The sequence below is a fragment of the Diceros bicornis genome, chromosome 35 (assembly GCF_020826845.1).
Source record: "Diceros bicornis minor isolate mBicDic1 chromosome 35, mDicBic1.mat.cur, whole genome shotgun sequence".
Taxonomy (NCBI): Eukaryota; Metazoa; Chordata; class Mammalia; order Perissodactyla; family Rhinocerotidae; genus Diceros; species Diceros bicornis.
This window is the reverse complement of record NC_080774.1, coordinates 25,054,318-25,076,362: the sequence shown is the minus strand read 5'-3', so window position 1 is coordinate 25,076,362 and position 22,045 is coordinate 25,054,318. Positions and strand designations below refer to the sequence as shown.

General features: G+C 39.7%; 1 protein-coding gene across 4 annotated transcripts in view; it reads left to right on the top strand.

Annotated features, from left to right (window-relative positions):
- PRR14L (proline rich 14 like) overlaps window positions 1–22,045 on the top strand; it is a 71,174-nt gene that overhangs the window by 14,335 nt on the left and 34,794 nt on the right. For all 4 annotated transcript variants that reach the window (XM_058531852.1, XM_058531851.1, XM_058531854.1 and 1 more), the window contains one exon: window positions 7,259–7,331. In XM_058531852.1, the coding sequence (XP_058387835.1) occupies window positions 7,259–7,331 (73 nt within the window). The remainder of the gene's footprint in view (window positions 1–7,258; window positions 7,332–22,045) is intronic.

Here is a 22,045-nt window from a genome sequence, read left to right as displayed (position 1 = left end):
AAAAAATTCTTCTTGCTAGAGGAAGACAGAATTTAATATGAGAGGTATTTTTTTTTAATTGGTGTTTTAATGGTTTTTAACATTGTGAAATTTTGGGTTGTGCATTTTTGTTTGTCCATCACCATATATATGACTCCCTTCACCCCTTGTGCCCACCCCCCACCCCCACTGCCCCTGGTAACCACAGTCCAGTTTTCTCTGTCCATGTGTTGGTTTATATTCCACATATGAGTGAGATCATACAGTGTTTGTCTTTCTCTTTCTGGCTTATTTCACTTAACATAATGTGCTCCAGGCCCATCCATGTTGTTGCAAATGGGACAATTTTGTCTTTTTTTATGGCTGAGTAGTATTCCATTGTATATATATACCACATTTTCTTAATCCACTCGTCAGATGAGGGACACTTAGGTTGCTTCCACTTCTTGGCTATGGTGAATAATGCTGCACTGAACATAGGGGTGCGTAAGCCTCTTTGGATTGTTGATTTCAGGTTTGTTGGATGGATTTCCAGTAGTGGGATGGCTGGGTCATAAGGCATCTCTATTTTTAATTCTTTGAGGAATCTCCATACCGTTTTCCATAGAGACTGCACCAGTTTGCATTCCACCAGCTGTGTATGAGGGTTCCTGTTTCTCCACATCCTCTATGAGAGGTATTTTTTAACAGGTAGACCAGTCTAGAAATGGATTAGGTTACCCAGGGAAGTCATGTTTATGAAGAGACTGAGTGGACTGTATGTCAGGAATATAGCAAAGCACATTCCAGTTGGAACAAGCAACCTCAGAGGTATGCTTTTCCATCCTGAGATTCTGTGATTTTTCTAGTAGCCTTTGATTTGCCTTTAGCAGCATTCCACCGACTTCTTTTCCTTCGTTTCAAACCAGCACAAAGCCCACAATCGGACACTGGCTTAGGTTTGGGGAAGAGTACTCAAAGACTACTACTTACTTGCCCCTCTCTGTTCCCTGGACCAAAATCAGTCAAGGCAGAAAAGGCTTCAGTGGAGCACGGCTCCAGGTATAAGAGCTTGCTGTAGTTGTGAAAGATGGCCACCTAGGCTTCCCAGGCATGTATTGCATGAGTTGAATGAATTTAGCAAAGTTAAGTCGCTTGGTAAATTTCCCGGTTCATGGAGAACTACACCAATATTTAGAATTAGAAGTTTACACTTTTCTGTAACTTGAGCTCTGATGAAACCTAAACTGATTTTGTTAAATATTCATTTCATTCACTCCTTTAATCTCTGTCGAAGTCATTATAGGTTTTTGTTTTGTTTTGTTTTTTGGTGAGGAAGATTCACCTTAAGCTAACATCCATTGGCAATCTTCCTCTTTTTTTTTTTTCCTTGAGGAAGATTAGCCCTGTGCTAACGTATGTGCCCATCTTCCTCTACTTTGCATGTGGGATGCCTCCACAGCATGGCTGATGAGTGGAGTAGGTCCGCGCTCGGGATCTAAACCTGCAAACCCGGGCTGCCGAAGCGTGCAGAACTTGAACCACTCGGCCATGGGGCCGGCCCCTATTATAGGTTTGTTGTTGTTAAAAGAAAAACAACAAAATATGTGTCATTTTATGAAGCAATTTGTTTTTAAATGTTGGTCTTAACACTTTTTTTGCTTTTTTAAAATTATTTTAAGATACACATAACATAAAATTTACCATTTTAATCATTTGTAAGTGTACAGTTCAGTGGAATTAAGTACATTCACATTGTGTAACCATCACCACCATCTATCTCCAGAACTCTTTCATCTTCCCAAACTAAAACTCCATATCCATTAAACGATAACTCCACATTATCCTTTCCCCCCAGCCCCTGGCCACCACTATTCTCTTTTCTGTCTATGAATTTGACTACTCTAGTTACCTCATATAAGTGGTATCATACAGTCTTTCTCCTTTTGTGACTGCACTTAACGTTTTTTAAAGATCCACTGAAAAAGTTAAATATTCCAATCATGAAAAAACCAGCAAAAAATAATTCTTTCCTACCTTATGCCTTATGATTGTATCAAAAAGGTATAAAAACTTGTAACTAATTTTTTGCTTTGATCAGGGACACTCTGTTACTGGGGAGAGGGGAAGAAAGGCGAAAAAGAAGAAGGGGAAATATCTGAGAATAGGTGCAGTGGAAGGGACAGCTGCAGAGCCAACTGAATGGTGAAAGAGCGTATTCATTTCTGAACTCCACACTTACAGGAGAAAGATCACAAACTGTGGTGCATGCAAAGATTACCAGCCAGGATGTGGAAAAGATTGGTGTTAAGAATAATATATAAAGAAAGAGATTGCTATGTGACATCCCACACGGATGATTTAACATTGAAAACTTTACACTGTGCTTGGTTTTTTTTGTTTATTTGCTTTTCCTGGTGCTTAGATATAAGCTGTAGAATGTTTAAGTTTTTATTTATTTTTATTTTTTTAATTTTTTCTCATAATGGTAGATCTGCCTGGGTTGAATGTGTTGTAAAAGCTTTGGTTCCAGGATACAATACTTTATTCATACTCAACACAGACACAGAAAAAGTTCTGAATTGTCTGTTAGCTGTAACATATGAAGGCTCAGTATACATTTTTTGACAGATTTTTTTTTTTTTTTTATGTGAGGAAGATCAGCCCTGAGCTAACATCCATGCTAATCCTCCTCTTTTTGCTGAGGAAGACTGGCTCTGAGCTAACATATATTGCCAATCCTCCTCCTTCCCCCCTCCCACAAAGCCTCAGTAGATAGTTGTATGTCATAGTTGCACATCCTTCTAGTTGCTGTATGTGGGACGTGGCCTCAGCATGGCCGGAGAAACGGCACGTCGGTGCGCGCCCGGGATCCGAACCCGGGCCACCAGCAGCGGAGCACACGCACTTAACCGCTAAGCCACAGGGCCGGCCCCGAAAGTTGATTTTGATTGCAAGCAGTGGGCAGGAGGATGACATGTTGGATGTGCAAGGCAGAGAATTTGTTTGCTGTCAATTTGAAAAATAAATTGCACTATGTGGCATTTCTTATTGTATATTTTTATATATTGTATATTTTTGTATATATAGGATATATTTCTTACATAGTTTATAGAATGCTATAAACTATAGCAGTGATCCCGATGTTGAAATAGAAATCCATGTGAACTTTTAGCTTGAAAGTTGATTCATACAAAACAGATTTTGCAAGAAATGTTAGTACATTAGTGATCACATGTCAAGATTTAACAAAATCTGGATGATAGAAATGTTTAGAACTCTACCTCTAGGAATCCTGAAAGTTAGAACATTTAGCTGATAAAGTATTGTAGGAAAAGGAAATTATCTGATAAATTTCTGCACGTTTATTATATGATTGGCTGACCTTGAGGGAGTGGGGGAGTTACATACAGGATTGTTATGCTACATGTCCATTGCTTGCAGGTGGGCTGTTCTGTTCCTCTCATCTGTACTTGGGGCCCCAGACTAGTAGAGCTCCCACCTGATCTGGACATCGCCCATCACTGTGGTGGCGGTGGTTGCAGAGGGCGTCCCTCACATCTAACCTCAGCCTCACATTCTGTTTCCTTTCAACCCAGTCAATTCCTGATCGTATTTGAGACCTCAAACCTTGTAGGGTCTCCAGCCCTCGGTGAGGGGAAACTTGTTTGTTTTGTTTTGTTTTGTTTTTTGTGAGGAAGATCAGCCCTGAGCTAACATCCATGCTAATCCTCCTCTTTTTGCTGGGGAAGACCGGCTCTGAGCTAACATCTATTGCCAATCCTCCTCCTTTTTTTTCCCCAAAGCCCCAGTAGATAGTTGTATGTCATAGTTGCACATGCTTCTAGTTGCTGTATGTGGGACGCGGCCTCAGCATGGCCAGAGAAGTGGTGCATCGGTGCGCGCCCGGGATCCGAACCTGGGCCACCAGTAGCGGAGCACGTGCACTTAACTGCTAAGCCACGGGGCTGGCCCAGAAACTTGTTTTTCTTAACTCAGAACCTTTTAAGAGAAGTCAGCAAGGCAGAGGGAGAGTGGAATCACTCGTAGCTTCTGCTTTTCTCCTTCCCTGTTAGGAATCGTGGCTAACCAAGGAGAAGGGGAAATGGCTGAAGCAGTTGCCTTGGCTCTCAACCAGGGTATTTTGGGGCATCCATCTAAGGACACCTCTGTAGAGCAGCAAGTGGGGCAGAGCTAAAGTCCCAGCAGCCCCTCCAGGGGCCAGAGCCAGTAGGGTTAATTATAGAAGCTCACCAGAGTCCTTTTGAAGCTAAAGGAACCTGTAGGTTGCCAACCTGAGCTCAGCTCTCATTTTAGAGGGGTTCTTGTAGGCCCAGAAAAGCTTAGGGTAGTCACTGCAGATGACATACTGGAATGTGTTGGTGATGGTCCTGTTGACTTTTCAAACAGGGCTAACAAGTGTCTAAGGTCTAATGAATGATAGAAGCTTCTGCTCCCAGAGCACCCACCGCTGACAGGGCATCTTGTTAGGTGTTTATGTGGTCCCCATTTATTCTTACAACCATCTGTAAGCTTGCTCTCAGTGCTGTGTAGCTAGTAGGTTGGAACAGAGCTCTAACTCCTCATCCCATAATCTTTTGCTCCAGCACATTGCCCTTTCCATAAAGTATTAATGTGAAAAGATGTTCTAAATAGCATCTAATCTCATACCTCAGACATTTAGCCTAAGAACTGGAAAAGTGGGGAGTAGTGTCATTTTGGAGAAAGGATCAAATGTAACTACAAATGAAGATGTTTTCTAAACCTCTTATTTTGAAGTAATTGGAGACTTACAGAAAAGTTGCAAAAATAGTACAAAGAATTCCCATATACCCTTCATGCAGATTCCTCACGTTAACATTTTACCACATCTGCTTTTTTTTCTTCTGAGTAATTTGAGAGTATGGTCGCAGACATGATACGTAAATAGTTCACTATGTATTTCCTAGCAAACAAGGACATTCTGTTACGTGACCACAATACATTAATCAAAATCAAGAAATTAACACTGATCTGAGTACATTTATTTGTCTAATCTACAGACCGTAGTCAAATTTGCCCAATTGACACATTGATGTCTTTTGTAGCAAAAGAAAATGGTTTTTTGGTCTAAGAGAAATTCAGGATCACTTGTGGCATTCAGTTGTCATGTCTGTTTAGTCTCCTTTAATCTGTAATGGTTCCTCAGCCCATGACCTTGACACTTTTGAAGAGTACAGGCCATTTATTTTGTAGAATTTCCCTCAATTTGAGTTTGTCTGATGTTTCCTCATGACTAGATTCTGGTTTTGCATTCTGGGGGCAGGAGTCCCACAGAAGTGGTGCTGGTTCTTCTCAGTGCATCTTCTCAGGAGCCACATGGTGTTGGGGTGCCTCATTCCTGGGGAAGTGAACTTCCAACACTTGGTTCAGGTAGAGTCTGCCAGATTTTTCCACTGTGAAGATACTTTTCCTCTTTGTAGTTATTAAGTATCTTGTGAGAAGATATTTTGAGACTATGTAAATATTTGTTTCTCATTCAAACTTTTAGCTACTAGTTTTAATATCCATTGATTGTTCTTGCTTGAAGTAATTATTACTGTGATGGTTGCCAAATGGTGATTTCCTAATTCCATCATTCTTTCTGTGGTAAGAGCCTTCTCTTCTCCCCATTTACAAATAAGTTTGGTCTGGCATCATGCTAGAACTCATGCTTTTTTGCCAAACACAGTAGCGTTACACGTAAGTTATCTGGGAGATACTTGTTTTTAGGTTCATGCTCTACAAAAATATTCCATATTAAAGTTGCAGTAGAAAATGAAAGAGTCTTGCTTCATATATGACAGTCCATTCTAGTCCTCATCTCTTACTTCCAATGATTATGTTTTATTTCCCCCTGTGTTCACCTGCATTTGCCATTGTTTTTATCTTCCCTCACCCTCCGGGATTCTGTTTCCACCACAGGTCTTTGCTTAGAGCCCAAATGGCTTTGCTTATTTTTTGCTTTTTTTAAGTGCTATAAAAATTAAGAGAAAAATATCAAAAGTTGTAGCAATGATTTCGCTATCTGTAGCTTTAGATGAGTGTGATGTCAGAATCTTCTTGTAGATACCAGTTAAATAAACGTCAAAAAAATTGTTAAGCCTTAGGGCAGGGCAAAAAGGTGACCTGAAGGAAAGTTTAGTGTGAGCGGCCATCTTTGGTTGCTCAGTGTCTCCCAGCTGGGAAACCTGATAGAACCCTTACCTCATGGGGCTTACCTCACCCTTGCCTCAGGTGCTGCCACAACGTGCACATTCTGCCAATGACCCTTCCCATTTATCTGAATTCTGTCTGTAGAAGGAAACTGGTCATTGATGGTGTTCTCCCTTATTTCTATCTCCAATGAAGGAGAATGGAAAGAAAAGGTAGCCCTTCTAAGAAGTTTAAGAAGAAAATGAGTATGTGATACCTAGAATGGTTAGAGACTGAGATACAGCTGATTTCCCGATATTTTCCTTTCAGATGCAATTAAGATTACATTGCAGCAATTTATTATTATTATTATTTATTATTATTTTTTTTTTTTGGTGAGGAAGATTAGCCCTGAGCTCACATCTGTGGCCAATCCTCCTCATTTTGCTGAGGAACATTGGCCCTGGGCTAACATCCATGCCCATCTTCCTCTACTTTATATGTGGGACACCTGCCACAGCATGACTTGATAAGCGGTGTGTAGTTCCTCGTGTAGAATCCAAACCTGTGAACCCTGGGCCGCCAAAGCGGAGTGTGTGAACTTAACCACTACACCACCAGGCCGGCCCCTGCAATTTGTTTCTTGATTAAGAAGGTATTTCTAGGGCCGGCCCCTTGGCTTGGCGATTAAGTGCGCGCGCTCCACTGCTGGTGGCCCCAGGTTCGGATCCTGGGTGCACACCGAGGCACCGCTTCTCCGGCCATGCTGAGGCCGAGTCCCACATACAGCAACTAGAAGGATGTGCAGCTATGACATACAACTATCTACTGGGGCTTTGGGGGGAAAAAATAAATAAATAAAATCTTAAAAGAAGGTATTTCTAGGGTTTCGTTTGGATTGCAGGCCAACATTTTAAACTTCTATTATCCACACCTTGGAAAACTTGGCTTTTCAAGCTCAAATTCTAGAGAAGGGGAAGTTTTTGTTAATTATATTTACTTAGATTTGAGGTTTCCTTCACTTCCCAATCTTTGTGACTGCTAGCAAATTTTCCAGAGTCATAAAGAAATCTCTCAAAGAATAATTTGCATTTGAGAGCCCAGGTATCTCTGAATCCTCCCTGACCGCTGGATTTTCTTACTGCAGGAGGACTTCCAGATGCAGTCAAGCAAAGAACTTTCATGCACAGAAGTCCTTGAAGAATGTCTGAGGAGCAAAGGTATTTATTTTGCTCAAATCTTTTCCTTTTTCCACTTATTACACACACTGATTTAGTTCACAGTTCGCATTTTGCGTTGGGAATATAAGGATTATAGGTCCCTGCCTTGCCAGATGGACTTAACTGTAGAAATTCTTGATGTTGCCCATGGACAGACTTGAAGACCCCTGGTATTATCTAGCAGTGCCTTATTTTTAACAGTAGTTTGCTTCCCACTTACTTTTTCCAGAATGAGTCCCTGTTGACAGTATGTTGAACGCTTATTGCTGATGTGCAATCTTTTATTTGATTTTAGGAAACTAAACTGCCTGTTTGAAAAGGTTAATGTGGACAGAGAAGGAATCCACCCAGTGTAGTTCAGCACTGTGGCAGGGTATTCCATTCTGGTTCTCCTGGGCAGGGATGGAAGAAAGCATTCACTCCAGGTCACCTTGAGCGTTTTCAAAGCAGTTTCATTTCTGTTACCTCATTTTGCTCCTCAAAACAATGGTTGGATATAGGCATCTGAGATACTGCCTTTAGTTTGATTGATTGATCAAGGAGGAAGCTGAGGCCCAAAAGAAAAAGGGTGACTGAGCCAAGATTCTTCTCCCCCTGCCCCAGGCTAAAAATAATCTAAGATAACTTTAGAGAGGACTGTGTGAATGTATTACACAATTAAAGTTAATAATATAGAATAATCAAAACCTCCAAAATAAAAGCAAGATAGAGCAAATACATTTAATTATAAGAACACTTTGTTACTGTGATATAATGTCATATTTGACTCTGCTTCTTGGCAGCCTGAACAGAAAAGGAAACACAAATCATCCTTATGAGAAAGGACACTTCTCCCCGTTTATCAACCTGCTTTCTGCTGCTGGAGATTTTCTCTGTGGCTCAAAGGCTTGGCTGTCCAGTGTAGATTAAAGCTCTGAAGATGAGAAGTGTCGCTTTGTACATAAGTTGCATCCGGTTCTTAGGGCCTTACTCGAGATGTAGTATAGCTCCACCACTGCTCACTGCAAGATCTTTTAGTGGGGCTCCAGTATTGATATAGGGAATCTTTGGCATATTTTTACCCACATTTTGCCACAAAATTTACTGTCTGTGTGTGAACTACACTTTGATTTAACCACTGAACTGGCCTTTTATTTTTAAAAAAAAATTTTTTTTTTTTGAGGAAGATCAGTCCTGAGCTAACATCTGCCAATCCTCCTCTTTTGCTGAGGAAGACTGGCCCTGGGCTAACATCCATGCCCATCTCCCTCCACTTTATATGGGACGCCGCCATAGCATGGCCTGACAAGCGGTGCATCGATGCGCGCCCGGGATCTGAACCCCGGCCGCCAGCAGTGGAGCGCGCGCACTTAACCGCTACGCCATGGGGCCGGCCCCGGAACTGGCCTTTTAAATGAGATAACCAGAGTTATTTTCCACAAGGAAATCTGCCTTCTCAGATTTACCTAGTTACTCTCCACCTGAAAAGCTGGTCCACATCGGACGTGGATAAGGTGAGCTCTTCTGAAAGAAGAGATAAACTGAAAGAAGAGATATCCTCAGATAAACTACTTTGTGGCACTTTTCTTCCTGTCCTGATACCATTCTTCTTTAATGACTTAAACTGGTAAAATTATTTTGTTTTTTCCCCCAAAGCCATGTTCAAGGTTCTCAGTTTGGTATAGGGGAGCTTGAAAACGGCAGCTCTTCTGGAGTTTTTAGCAGCAGTGACCTAGTAATGCTGGACTGTGATACGTTCTTCCATTCAGTCCCGCAAGAACCTTTCGAGGCACCCCTGTGTTACACGTGGGGAAACAAGCTCAGCCGTCTGGAGTCCCATCCAGGCATAGCAAGGCCGAAAGGAAGGTTCTGTGAAGGCAAGTCTCTGGAGCAGTTGAGCCCTGAGAGCATAAGCAGGACATGCTGCCGCCACAGATTTGAGTTCAACAGGTGCACGTGCTCTCCTGTAGTGTGGCCAGCCTCGCAGCTTACTTTGCCACGGTCAGGATCAAGCATCTGCTAACTTATCATTTACTACAGAATTGAGAATTAAATGATGTTTCTTGGAAGTCTGGTTGTACTCTCTCTCCAGGGGCCCCAGCTGCCAAAATTTTCTGCCCAGATCGCAGCTCTTAGTCCTGAGCATATTCGATTTAAGTTTTCCTGATGAAAACCTAACATGTCCTTGCTACCTTTAAGTGTTTGCACTATTGAGCACTGTGCAAATTGCTTTACATAGTTTTATTTATGTTAAGTTTTGATTATTCTGAATGGGGGCACCTCGAAGGTCAGTGTTCTGTAATGATTTATAAATTTTCAGAGGAATGAGTTTGGATCCCCTGCACTGAATTGTTTAGTAAGTGAACCTAGGCTGCTACACTCTCCCCTCCGTGTGTTGTTTTTCCTTCTCTGTACAAATGTTCCATTCACAGTACTCCCAGGTTAACATGGTATTCCAGACTTTTGAGATTCTTTATAGTCGTTACGTCTGCCGTGGCTCAATTAGGTAAAAAGAGAACAATCTTAACTTTAAAAGGACTTTTGTGTTAACTAAAAGGAGTATTTAGTTGGCAGGATGCTATTTTGTGTATCGTTCCTTATTTCTTGATTGCTATAGGGCAGACCAAAGAGAAGCAGGCATGGGGGAGCAGTGATGGGTGTTAGCTTGAGAGGCCATTTCACAATGGGAGAGTGTCCTCCTGTCATGCCCTCTGACTGGTGCCTCTCCCTTCTGCTCTTCTGGGGTTTTTTGTTTGTTTTTTTTAATTGAAGTAACATTGGTTTATAACATTATATAGATTTGGGGTATGCATCATTACAATTTGACTTCTGTATAAACTACATTGTGTTCACCATCAAAAGTCTAGTTTCCATTCATCACTGTACAGATGTCCCCTTTACCGCTTTTGCCCTCCCCTCACCCACTTTCTCTTGGTAACTACCAGTCTTTTCTCTGTATCTATGTATTTGTTGGTTGTTTTGGTTTTTGCTTTTTTTTAGTCTTCCACATAGAGTGAAATCATATGGTATTTTGTGTTTCTCTGACTTATTTCATTTAGCATACCATCTAGGTCCATCCATGTTGTTGCAAATACCAAGATTTCATCTTTTTGTGGCTGAGTGGTATTCCTGTGTGTGTGTGTGTGTGTGTGTGTACACACCACATCTTTATCCATTCATCTGCTGATGGGCGCTTAGGTTGTTTCCATGTCATAGGTGTTTTAAATAATGCTGTAATGAACATAGGGGTGCATATATATTTTTGAATTAATATTTTTTATTCTTTGGATAAATACCCACAAGTGGAGTAGCTGGATCATATGGTAGTTCTACTCTTAATTTTTTTTTTTTTAGATTTATTTATTTATTTTTTCCCCCCAACGCCCCAGTAGATAGTTGTATGTCATAGCTGCACGTCCTTCTAGTTGCTGTATGTGAGACACAGCCTCAGCATGGCCGGAGAAGCAGTGAGTCGGTACGTGCCCAGGGTCCGAACCCAGGCCGCCAGCAGCAGAGTGTGCGCACTTAACCGCTAAGCCATGGGGCCGGCCCTCTGCTCTTAATTTTTTGAGAAATCTTCATACTGTTTTCCATAGTGGCTACACCAATTTGCATTCCCACCAGCATTATACGAGGATTCCCTTTTCTCCACATCCTCTCCAACACTTGTTATTTCTTGTCTTTTTAATAATAGCCATTTTGACAGGTGTCAGGTGATATCTCATTGTGGTTTTAATTTGTATTTCCCTAAATAATTAGTGATGTTGAACATCTTTTCATGTGCCTGTTGGCCATCCATATATCTTCTTTTGGAAAAATGTCTGTTCAGATCCGTTCTTCATTTTTTTTTTTTTTTAAAGATTTTATTTATTTATTTATTTTCCCCCCAAAGCCCCAGTAGATAGTTGTATGTCATAGCTGTACATCCTTCTAGTTGCTGTACGTGGGACGCGGCCTCAGCATGGCGGGAGAAGCGGTGCGTCGGTGCGGGCCCGGGATCCGAACCCGGGCCACCAGCAGCAGAGCGCACGCACCTAACCGCTAAGCTACGCCGGCCCTCCCTCTTCATTTTTTAATTGGGGTTTTTTTGTTGTTGAGTTGTATGAGTTCCTTATATATTTTGGATATTAACCCCTTATTGGATGTATGATTTGCAAATATCTTCTCCCTGTCAGTAGGGTTTTTCATTTTGTTGATGGTGTCCTTTGCTTTGCAGAAGCTTTTTAGTTTGATGTAGTACCATTTGTTTATTTTTGCTTTTGTTTCCCTTGCCTGAGGAGATATATTCAGAAAGATACCGCTAAGACCACTGTTAAAGAGCATACTATGTGTTTTCTTCTAGGACTTTTATGGTTTCAGGTCTTACATTCAAGTCTTTAATCCATTTTGAGTTAATTTTTGTGTATGGTGTAAGATAATGGTCTACTTTCATTCTTTTGCATGTGGCTGTCCAGTTTTCCCAGCACCATTTTTTGAAGAGACTTTCCTTTCTCCCTTGTATGTTCTTGGCTCCTTTGTTAAAATTAGCTGTCCGTAGGTGTGTGGTTTTATTTCTGGGCTCTCAATTCTCTTCTTTGATCTGTGTGTCTGTTTTTCTGCCTATACCATACTGTTTTGATTACTATAGCTTTGTAGTATACTTTGAAATCACGGAGTGTAATACCTCCAGCTTGGTTCTGTTTTCTCGGGATTGCTTTGATTATTCAGGGTCTTTCGTTGTTCCATATAAATTTAGGAATCTTTGTTCTATTTCCATGAAAAATGATTTTTGATAGGTGTTGCATTGAATCTGTAGATTGCTTTAGAAAATATGGACGTTTTAACTACTTTAATCCTTCCAATCCATAAGCACAAAATATCTTTCCATTTCTTTGTGTCTTTCTTGATTTCTTTCAGCAATGTCTTATGGTTTTCAGTGTACAGGTCTTTTACTTCCTTGGATAAATTTATTCCTAGGTCTTTTATTCTTTTTGTTGCAATTGTAAATGGGATTGTTTTCTTGATTTCTCTTTCTGCTAATTTGCTGTTAGTGTATGGAAATGGAGCTGACTTTTGTATTTTGATTTTTTGTACCCTGCAACTTTATTATTTTTGGTTATTATTTCTAATAGTTTTTTGGTGGATTCTCTAGGGTTTTCTATATATAAAATCATGTCATCCTCAAATAGTGATAGTTTTTCTTCCTTTTCAATTTGGATCCCTATTATTTCTTTTTCTTGCCTAATTGCTCTGGCTAGGACTTCTAAAACTATGTTGAATAAGAGTGGTGAGAGTGGGCATCCTTGTCTTATTCCTGTTCTTAGAGTGATAGCTTTCAGTTTTTTCACCACTGCATATAGGTTAGCTATAGGTTTGTCATATATGGCCTTCATTATGTTGAGGTACTTTCCTTCCATACCTATTGTTATCATAAATGGATGCTGAATCTTGTCAAATGCTTTCTCTGCATCTGTTGAGATGATCATATGATTTTTATTCTTCATTTTGTGAATGTGTATCACGTTGATTGATTTGTGGATGTTGAGCCATCCTTGCATCCCTGGAATAAATCCCCATTGATCGTGGTGTATGATCCTTTTAAATTATTGTTGTATTTGGTTTGCTGATTTTTCTTTTTCTTTTTTTTTTTTTGTGAGGAGATCAGCCCTGTGCTAACATCTGCCAATCCTCCTCTTTTTTTGCTGAAGAAGACTGGCCCTGGGCTAACATCCGTGCCCATCTTTCTCCACTTTATATGGGACGCCGCCACAGCATGGCTTGCCAAGCAGTGTGTCAGTGCGCGCCTGGGATCCGAGCTGGCGAACCCCGGGCCGCCACAGCGGAGCGCGCGCACTTAACCACTTGCGCCACTGGGCCGGCCCTGGTTTGCTAATATTTTGTTGAGGGATTTTGCATCGATGTTCATCAGTGATACTGGCCTGTAATTTTCTTTTTCTTTGTTGTTCTTGTCTGGTTTTGCTATCAAGGTAATGTTGGCCCTATAAAATGAGTTAGAAAACATCCCCTCCTCTTCAGTTTTTTGGAAGAATTTGAAAAGGATAGGTATTAAATCTTCATTGAATGTTTGGGAGAATTCACCAGAGAAGCTGTCTGGTCCTGGACTTTTGTTTTTTGGGAGGTTTTTGATTACTGTTTCAATCTCTTTACTTGTGATTGGTTTGTTCAGATTCTCTGTTTCTCCTTCATTCACTTTTGGGAGGTTGTATGATTCAGGGAATTTATCCATTTCTTCTAGATTATCCAATTTGTTGGCATATAGCTTTTCATAGTATTCTCTTATAATCCTTTGTATTTCTGTGGTATCCATTGTAGTTTCTCCTTTTTTGTTTCTGATTTTATTTGAGCCTTCTCTCTTTTTTTCTTAGTCTACCTAAGGTTTGTCCATTTTTTAATCTTTTTAAAGAACCAGCTCTTAGTTTCATTGATCTTTTCTATTGTCTTTTTAGTCTCTATTTCATTTATTTCTGCTCTGATTTTTTTTTTAATGTAACTTTTATTTATTTATTTTTTTTTTGTGAGGAAGATCAGCCCTGAGCTAACATCCATGCCAATCCTCCTCTTTTTGCTGAGGAAGACTGGCCCTGGGCTAGCATCTGCGCCCATCTTCCTCCACTTTATATGGGATGCTGCCACAGCATGGCCTGACAAGTGGTGCGTCGGTGTGCGCCTGGGATCCAAACTCGGGCTGCCAGCAGCAGAGCGTGCGCACTTAACCGCTACGCCACAGGGCCAGCCCCGACTGCTCTGGTTTTTATTATTTCCCTCCTTCTACTGCCTTTGGGCTTCATTTGTTCTTCTTTTTCTAGTTCCTTCAAGTGTAATGTTAGACTGAGATTTTTCTTGTTTCTTGAGGTAGGCCTGTATTGCTGTAAACATCCGTCTTAGTACTGCTTTTGCTGCATGCCATAGATATTGGTATGTTGTGTTTTCATTTCCATTTGTCTCTAGGTATTTTTTTATTTCTCCTTTGATTTCTTTGTTGATCCAGTAATTGTTCAGTAGCTTGTTATTTAATCTCCACGTATTTGAGACTTTTTCGGCTTTCTTCTTGTTATTGTTTTCTAGTTTCATACTGTTGTGGTCAGAGAACATGCTTAATGTGATTTCAGTCTTCTTAAATTTATTGAGACTTGGTTTTTTTCCCACTGTATGGTCTACCCTTGAGGATGTTCCATGTGCACTTGAGAAGAATGTGTATTCTATTTGCTTTTGGATGTTATGTTTTATATATATATCTATTAAGTCCATCTGGTGTGATGTTTCGTTTAAGGCTGGTGTTTCCTTCTTGACTCTCTGTCTAGATGATCTATCCATTTATGTAAGTAGGATATTTAAGTCCCCTATTAATACTGTGTTGCTGTCAATTTCTGCCTTGAGGTCTGTTAATGATTGCTTTATATATTTTGGTGCTCCTATGTTAGGTGCATATATATTAATAAATATTATGTCTCCGTGATGGATTGTCCCCTTTATCATTCTGTAATGTCTATCTTTGTCTCTTGTTGTCTTTTTTGGCTTGAAGTCTGTTTTGTATGATATAAGTATGGCTACACCCGTTTTCTTTTGGTTGCCATTTGCTTGGAGTATCATCTTCCATCCCTTCAGTTTGAGCCTGTGTTTGTCTTAGAGCTGAGAGAGGTCTCCTGGAGGCAGCGTATTGTCAGGTCTTGTTTTTCAATCCATCCAGCCACTCTGTGTTTTGATTAGTGAATTCAATTCATTTGCATTTGGGGTGATTATTGATTTATGAAAACTTAATACTGCCATTTTATCTTTTTTTTTCTTTCTTCTTCTTCTTCTTTTTTTTTTTTTTTTTGCTGAGGAAGATTAGCCCTGAGCTAACATCTGTGCCGGTCTTCCTCCACTTTATATCTGGATCACCGCCACAGCATGGCTGACAAGTGGTATAGGTCCGCACCTGGGATCCGAACCTGAGAACCCAGGCTGCTAGAGTGGAGCGCACTGAACTTAACCACTACACCATGGTGCTGGCCCCCATTTTATCTTTTGTTTCCTGGTTGCTCTGTATTTCCATTGTTTCTTTTCCCTTGTGTTTTTGTCTGCCATTTCAGTTTGGGGGTTTTCTGTGATGTTTTTCTCAGTTTTCCCTTTTTTTTGTTTTGTGTCTCTGTTCTGAGTTTTTGTTTTGTAGTTACCATGAGGTTTATATAAAAGGTCTCGTAGATAAGATAGTCCTTTTTCTGCTAATAGCATCTTATCTTCATTTGCCTATACAGGTTCCATCCTTTTCCTCTTCCCCATCTGTGTTTTTATTGTCACAAATTATCCCTTTTTGTGTTGTGAGTTTGTTACCAAATTGAAGTGGTTATAGTTATTTTTAATGTTTCCTTTCCCTTTAACTTTTATATTATAATTAAGAGTTTATCAACCTGTTTTGATATAGAGTTGCAATTTTCTGTTTCTGTCTGTCTGTCTATCATCTTGCTCAAAGTTTTGTATACCTTTGCCTTTTTGTTTCAGGTAGGAGAACTCCTTTCAACATTTCTGGTAAGGCCGATCTGGTGGTGATAAACTCCCTCAGCTTTTGTTTGTCTAGGAAATCCTTTAATTGTCCTTCATATCTGAAGGATAACATTGCTGGATAGAGTATTCTTGGCTGACAGTTTTTATCTTTTAATGTTTTGAATATATCATTCTGTTCTCTTCTGGCCTGTAGATTTTCTGCTCAGAAATCTGCTGATAGCCTAATGGGGGTTCCCTTATAGGTTGTTGGTTTTTTTTTTTTCCTTGGCTTCTTTTAATATTCTTTCTTTGTCATTGACTTTTGACCGTTTTATTATCATTTGTCTTGGAGAAGGTCTTTTTGCATAGAGATGATTGGGTGTTCTCTTAGCTTCATAGATTTGTATATCTAATTCCTTCCCCACATATTGAAAGTTCTCTGCTATTATTTCATTAAAAATCTCTGCTCCCTTCTCTCTCTCTTCTCCTTCTGAGATACCCATTATCCTTATGTTGCCCTTTCTAATGGAGTCATAATTCTCCTAGAATTTCTACATTTTTTAAAAATCTTAGTTTTCCTTTTCTACCTGCATCATGTATAGGTTTCTATCTTCAAGCTCACTGATTCTCTCTTCCATATGGTCTGCTCTATTTCCAGTGCTTTCTAATGCATTCTTCATCTCATTTATTGAGTTCTTCAGCTCTGGAATTTATTTGGTTGTTTTTATTAGAGTTTCAGTCTCTTTGGTAAAGTATTCCCTCTGTTCATTAATTTTATTCCAGAGCTCATTGAACTGCCTTTCTCAGTTTTCTTGTGGTTTCATTGAGTTTCTTCATGACAGCTATTTTGAATTCTTTATCAGTTAGATCACAATCTTCCATGACTTTATGTTTGGTTTCTGGAGAATTGTTATTTTATTTTTGTGAAGTCCTGTTACTTTTTGTGATGCTTGATGAGTTATTTCTCTGCTGGTACATTTGTCATAGCACACTTTTCTTTTTTAAATATAGCTTTGTTTGTTTTGATTCTATTTAGTGAGTTAAAGATTAGAGGCCTTTCTTTTCTGTTTCAGTAGGTGGTGCTATAGCACCAGTTTTTGGTTTCTCTTACCTGAGCTGCCTCTGGCTATATTTGAGGAACTGCATGTTTTACCCTCCACCACCTCTATTAGGGGTGTTACCAGTACTCTTGTCATCACCACCTGCGCCTCTGGGGTCACTGATGCCTTGCTGTTGCTGGTGTCACTATGGTTACTGGCTTCACCACCAGGGATACAGGGATGGCTGGCACCTCTACCACATCCGAGATTACCTGGGTCGGAAGCATCGCCACTGTGGCAGGGGGAGGGAGAGAGTGTGGAGGGAGCTGGGTTCTCAGGGCACCGCCTCTGCTGTTGCCTGTTTCCTTGAGGCCACGGGCGCTGCTGCAGTTGGAAGACCTGAGTTGTGTGTGCACCTTTGCTTCTGCTACCAGCTCTGATCCTGGGCAGGTGGCCCAGGATCATAGGGCTGCGCATCCACTGCTGCTCTGTTCCATGTGGCCACAGGCACCTGCCAGGAGGCTTAAGTTAGGTGTGCACCTCCACTCCTGCCTTCTGGGTTCTCTGGGGCTGAAGGTGTCTGGCTCAGTCACTGCAGCCAGGGGTCCAGGATCCTGGGCACCGCCTCCGGTGTTCCCGTGGTTCACCTCCTCTGTGTGCTCCAATCCACCCACCTTTGTAGGTACCAATGTGCAGATCTCTCCAGAGTCCTGGTGTGTTGGGCAATGTAGCCTTTATTGAGTTATGGATATTTTACTCCCTGTAGATTGAAGGGGAGATGATTTATGCCACCACGATGATAATGTCTCTCCTCTGCTGTTCTGAGTTTTAATTTGGCTATTTCACCATAATTTTCTGTTTAATATTTTATAAAACTGATATCAAGTTTTTGTTTTTGTTTTCTGGGTTTTTTTTCCCCAGAGAATTCCATGTAACTGGGCTTGTGTGGGAAGGTTGTGTGTAAGAAAGATAGAATGGGCACTGGAAAAAATACCAGTATTAGTTCCCACTAATTAATGTTGGACTTAGTTCCCACAGTAGTAATCTCTATTAGGGCTTATTTGGGAATTCTCTAAAATAGGAGAGTCACTAGAAATTGGAAAAACGTTGAGGAAATACCTTTTTTTTTTTCTGGTGAGGAAGATTATCCCTGAGCTAACATCCGTTGCCAATCCTCTTCTTTTTAGTGAGAAAGATTGGCCCTAAGCTAACATCTGTGCCCATCTTCCTCCATTTTATATGTGAGATGCCTGCCACAGCATGGCTTGATAAGCAGTATGTAGGTCTGTGCCCAGGATCTGAACCTGCGAATGCCAGGCCACCGAAGCAGAGCGCACGAACTCAACCACTATGCCACCGGGCCAGCCCCAGGAAATACATTTTTATGCAAAAATGAAAGCAGTCAAGGGGGGAAGACTACCGTATATAATTTTTGGAACTAGATAGTTTAAATTATTTAGAATTATCGAAGTTGAAACAATTTTTTAAAGGCCTCTATTTCTGTTATGTGAATAAATTAAGCATTATGAGTAGATGGAATGAACCTGTCGATAAAGCCCTTTATGCCTTATGTGCATCTAGATTCTTGGAGTTTATTGCTTTGTTTTTATAATTTGGAAGGAATAAATCCTGTTTTCTAGTCCCTATTTATGTCATTATCTTCCTATAATTTACATTTTTGGGGGTGAAAGGTTAAAAAATCAACTGGGACCATACCTGTTTAATAGGCAACACAGAAGAAGTCTAGACATTTGAGGAACTGAATTTTTTTTTCTTTTTTTTTTTTAAGTAAGATATAATTTACACACAATAAAATTCTCCCCTTTTTTGTGTGGGTGTACAGTTCTGTGAGTTTTGACAAACACATACGGTTGTGTAACTACCACCGCAATCTAGATATAGAGCATTTGCTTCACCCCAGCAATTTCTTGAAGATTCCTTTTATAGTCAGTCCCTTTTGCCACCACCAGTTCTTACCAACCACTCAAATTTGTTTTCTTTTTTTCTGCTGAGCGTGATTCACCCTGAGCTATCGTCTGTGCCAGTCTTCCTCTATTTTGTACATGGGTCACCGCCACAGCATGGCTGCCAGTTAGTGGTGTAGGTCTGTGCCCGGGAACCGAACGTGGGCCGCCAAAGCAGAATTTGCCAAATTTGACCACTAGGCCACGGGACCAGCCCCTGTTTTCTGTCCCTGTAGTTTTGCCTTTTCCAAAATGTCATATAAAATGTAGTCACACAGGAGAAGCCTTTGAGTCTGACTTCTTCTGTTTGGCATAGTGCATTTAAGATTCATTCACATTGCTGTGAATTATCAGAAGTTCATTGTTCCCTATTGCTGAAGTGTTATCCTATTGTCTAATTGTATCACAATTTGTTTATTTCCAATTTGAGTTGTTTCTAGTTTGAGCAATTATAAATAAAGCTGCTATAAACACTTGCATATGAGTTTTCGTGTGAGCATGAGTTGTCATTTCACCTGGGCAAATACTTAGCCATGGGACTGCTGGGTCATTTGGGATGTATGTGTTTAATTTTATAAGAAACTACCAAACTGTTTTCCAAAGTGGTTGTACCATTTTGTATTCCTACCAGCGATATATAAGAGTTCCAGTTGAGGAGTTGAATCTTTTTTCATTATTTGTTAATTTATTTATAATTTGTAAAGCCAGGTATTCAGTGGTCCGTAGAAGCTTAGGAGGTGTCGAAAGCTTGTAGGGGTGTCTACAGCTTTCCTTCTACCTCTAAGCAGCCTTTGTGAGCCTCTGCAGGAAAGCCTCGTTTTGTAAGACATTACAGTATTGCTAACCTGTTACACATCTTTCTGAGGATGAGATGTAAGGTAAACCAAAACTGATGTCATATTTAGTTTTCACAGACTAGCCATTTAATTTTTTGATCCAGGAAAAAGTTTTGATGGAAATGCTGTTGAATCCTTCTCAACCTCTGGCATGTCTATCCTAAATTATGATTATATGGAGATAACACCAAAAAATAAAGTCTAATTTTTCTGATGTTGCTTATGTTATAATTGGAGTGTAAGGACTTTTTTAAAAACAATTTTATTGAGATATAATTTACATACCATAAAGTTCACCTATTTAAATTATACAATTCAGTGAGTTTTTTGTATACTTACAGAGTTGTGCAACCATCACCATAATTTTATTTTTATCACTCCCAAAAGAAACCTTATACCCATTAGCAGTCATTCCCTATTTCCTATTCCTTCTTACCCCTGGCCTCTTCCAACCACTTATCTACTTTTGTCTCTATAGAGTTGCCTATTGTGGACATTTTATGTAAATGAGACCTTACAATATGTGGTCTTTTGTGACTGACTTCTTTCACTTTCACATAAAGATTTTAAGGTTCATCCATGGTGTAGCATGTATAAGTACTTCATTCCTTTTTATGGCTGAATAATATTCCATTTTATCCATTTACCAGTTGATAGACATTTGAGTTGTTTCTGCTTTTTGATTATTATGAATAATGCTACTGTCACCATTTGTGTACAGGTCTTGTATGGACATAAGTTTTTAATTTCCTGGAGTAGTTACTTAAGAATGGAATTGCTGGGTTATATGGTAACTCTATGTTTAGCATTTCGAGGAATTGGCAAACTGTTTTCCAAAGTGGCTGGACCATTTTATAATCCTACCAACAATGTATGAAGGTTCCAGTTTCTCCACATTCTCTCCAACACTTGTTATTTTTTGTTCTGTTTTGAATCATAGCCATTTTAATGGGTGTAAAGTGATATCTTACTGTGATTTTGGTTTTCATTTCTCTAATGACTAATGATGTTGAATGTCTTTTTATGTGCTTATTGACTGTATATCTTGGGAAAGTGTCTATTCAAATCCTTTGTCTTTTTTTTTTTTTCTACTTTTTAAAAAATTAGTAATTTATAGAACAGTTTAAGATTTACAGAGAAATTGAGCACATAGTACAGAGAGTTTCCATATCCCTCCCCTCTCCACGGGCACAGTTTCCTCTGTTGTTAACATGTTAGTATGGTACATTTGTTACAATTAATGAACCAATATTGATACATTATCATTAACTAAAGTCCGTAGTTTATTCAGATTTTCTTAGTTTTTAGGTAATATCCTTTTTCTGTTCTAGAATCCCATCAGGATACCACATTGCCTTTGGTCCTCATATTGCCTTAGGCTCCTCTTGGCTGTGATAGTTTCTCACACTTTTATTGTTTTTGGTGACTTTGAGAGTTTTTGAGGAGTACTGGTCGGGTATATTGTGGAATGCCTCTTTTTTGGGATATGTTTGATGTTTTTCTCATAAGACTGGGGTTATGGGTTTGGGGGAGGAAAATCACACAAGTAAAGTGCTGTTTTCATCACGTCATTTCACGGGCGTGTACTCTAAACATGAGGTAGTGTTTGTCAGATTTCTCCACTGTGAAGTTACTCCCCTCACACCCTTTCCATACTGTACTCTTTGGAAAGAAGTCACTATGTACAGCCTACACTTACGGAATGGGGAGTTATGTTCCCTCTGCCTATTTTCAAATAAGATTTTTTGTCTTTTTATTGTTGAGTTGTAAGAATTCTTTAGGTATTCTAAATACAAATCTCCTGTCAGATAGATGATTCGCAAATATTTTCTCCCAGTCAGTGAGTTGTGTTTTCACTTCTTGGTGTCCTTTGAAGCACAAAAGTTTTTAGTTTTAATGGAGTCCAAGTTATTTGTCTTTTTTATCACTTGTACTTTTGGTATCTTAGCTAAGAAATCATTACCAAACCCAGGATCATGGTTTACTCTTGTGTTTTCTTCTAAGAGTTTTATAGTTTCAGCTCTTACATTAAGGTCTATGATCCACTTTGAGTTAATCTTTTTGTATGATGTGAACTAGGGTCCGAATTTATTCTTTTGCATGTGGATATCCAGTTGTCTGAGCACTATTTGTTGAAAAACTATTCTTGGTCCCATTTGTCAAACATCAGTTGACTGACTATGAATTTTAGAGTTTATTTCTGGACTCTGAGTTCTGTTCTATTGATCTTTATCTCTGTCCTATGCCAGGGCCACACTATCTTGATTAGTGGAGCTTTGTTTTTGAAATCAGGAAACGTGAGTCTACCACCTTTGTTCGTCTTTTTCAAGATTGTGTGTCCCTCACATTTCATTTGAGTTTCAGGATTAGTTTTTCAATTTCTGCAAACATAAGCACTTTTCTTTTTCCTTCTTTCTTTTTTCTTTCTTTTT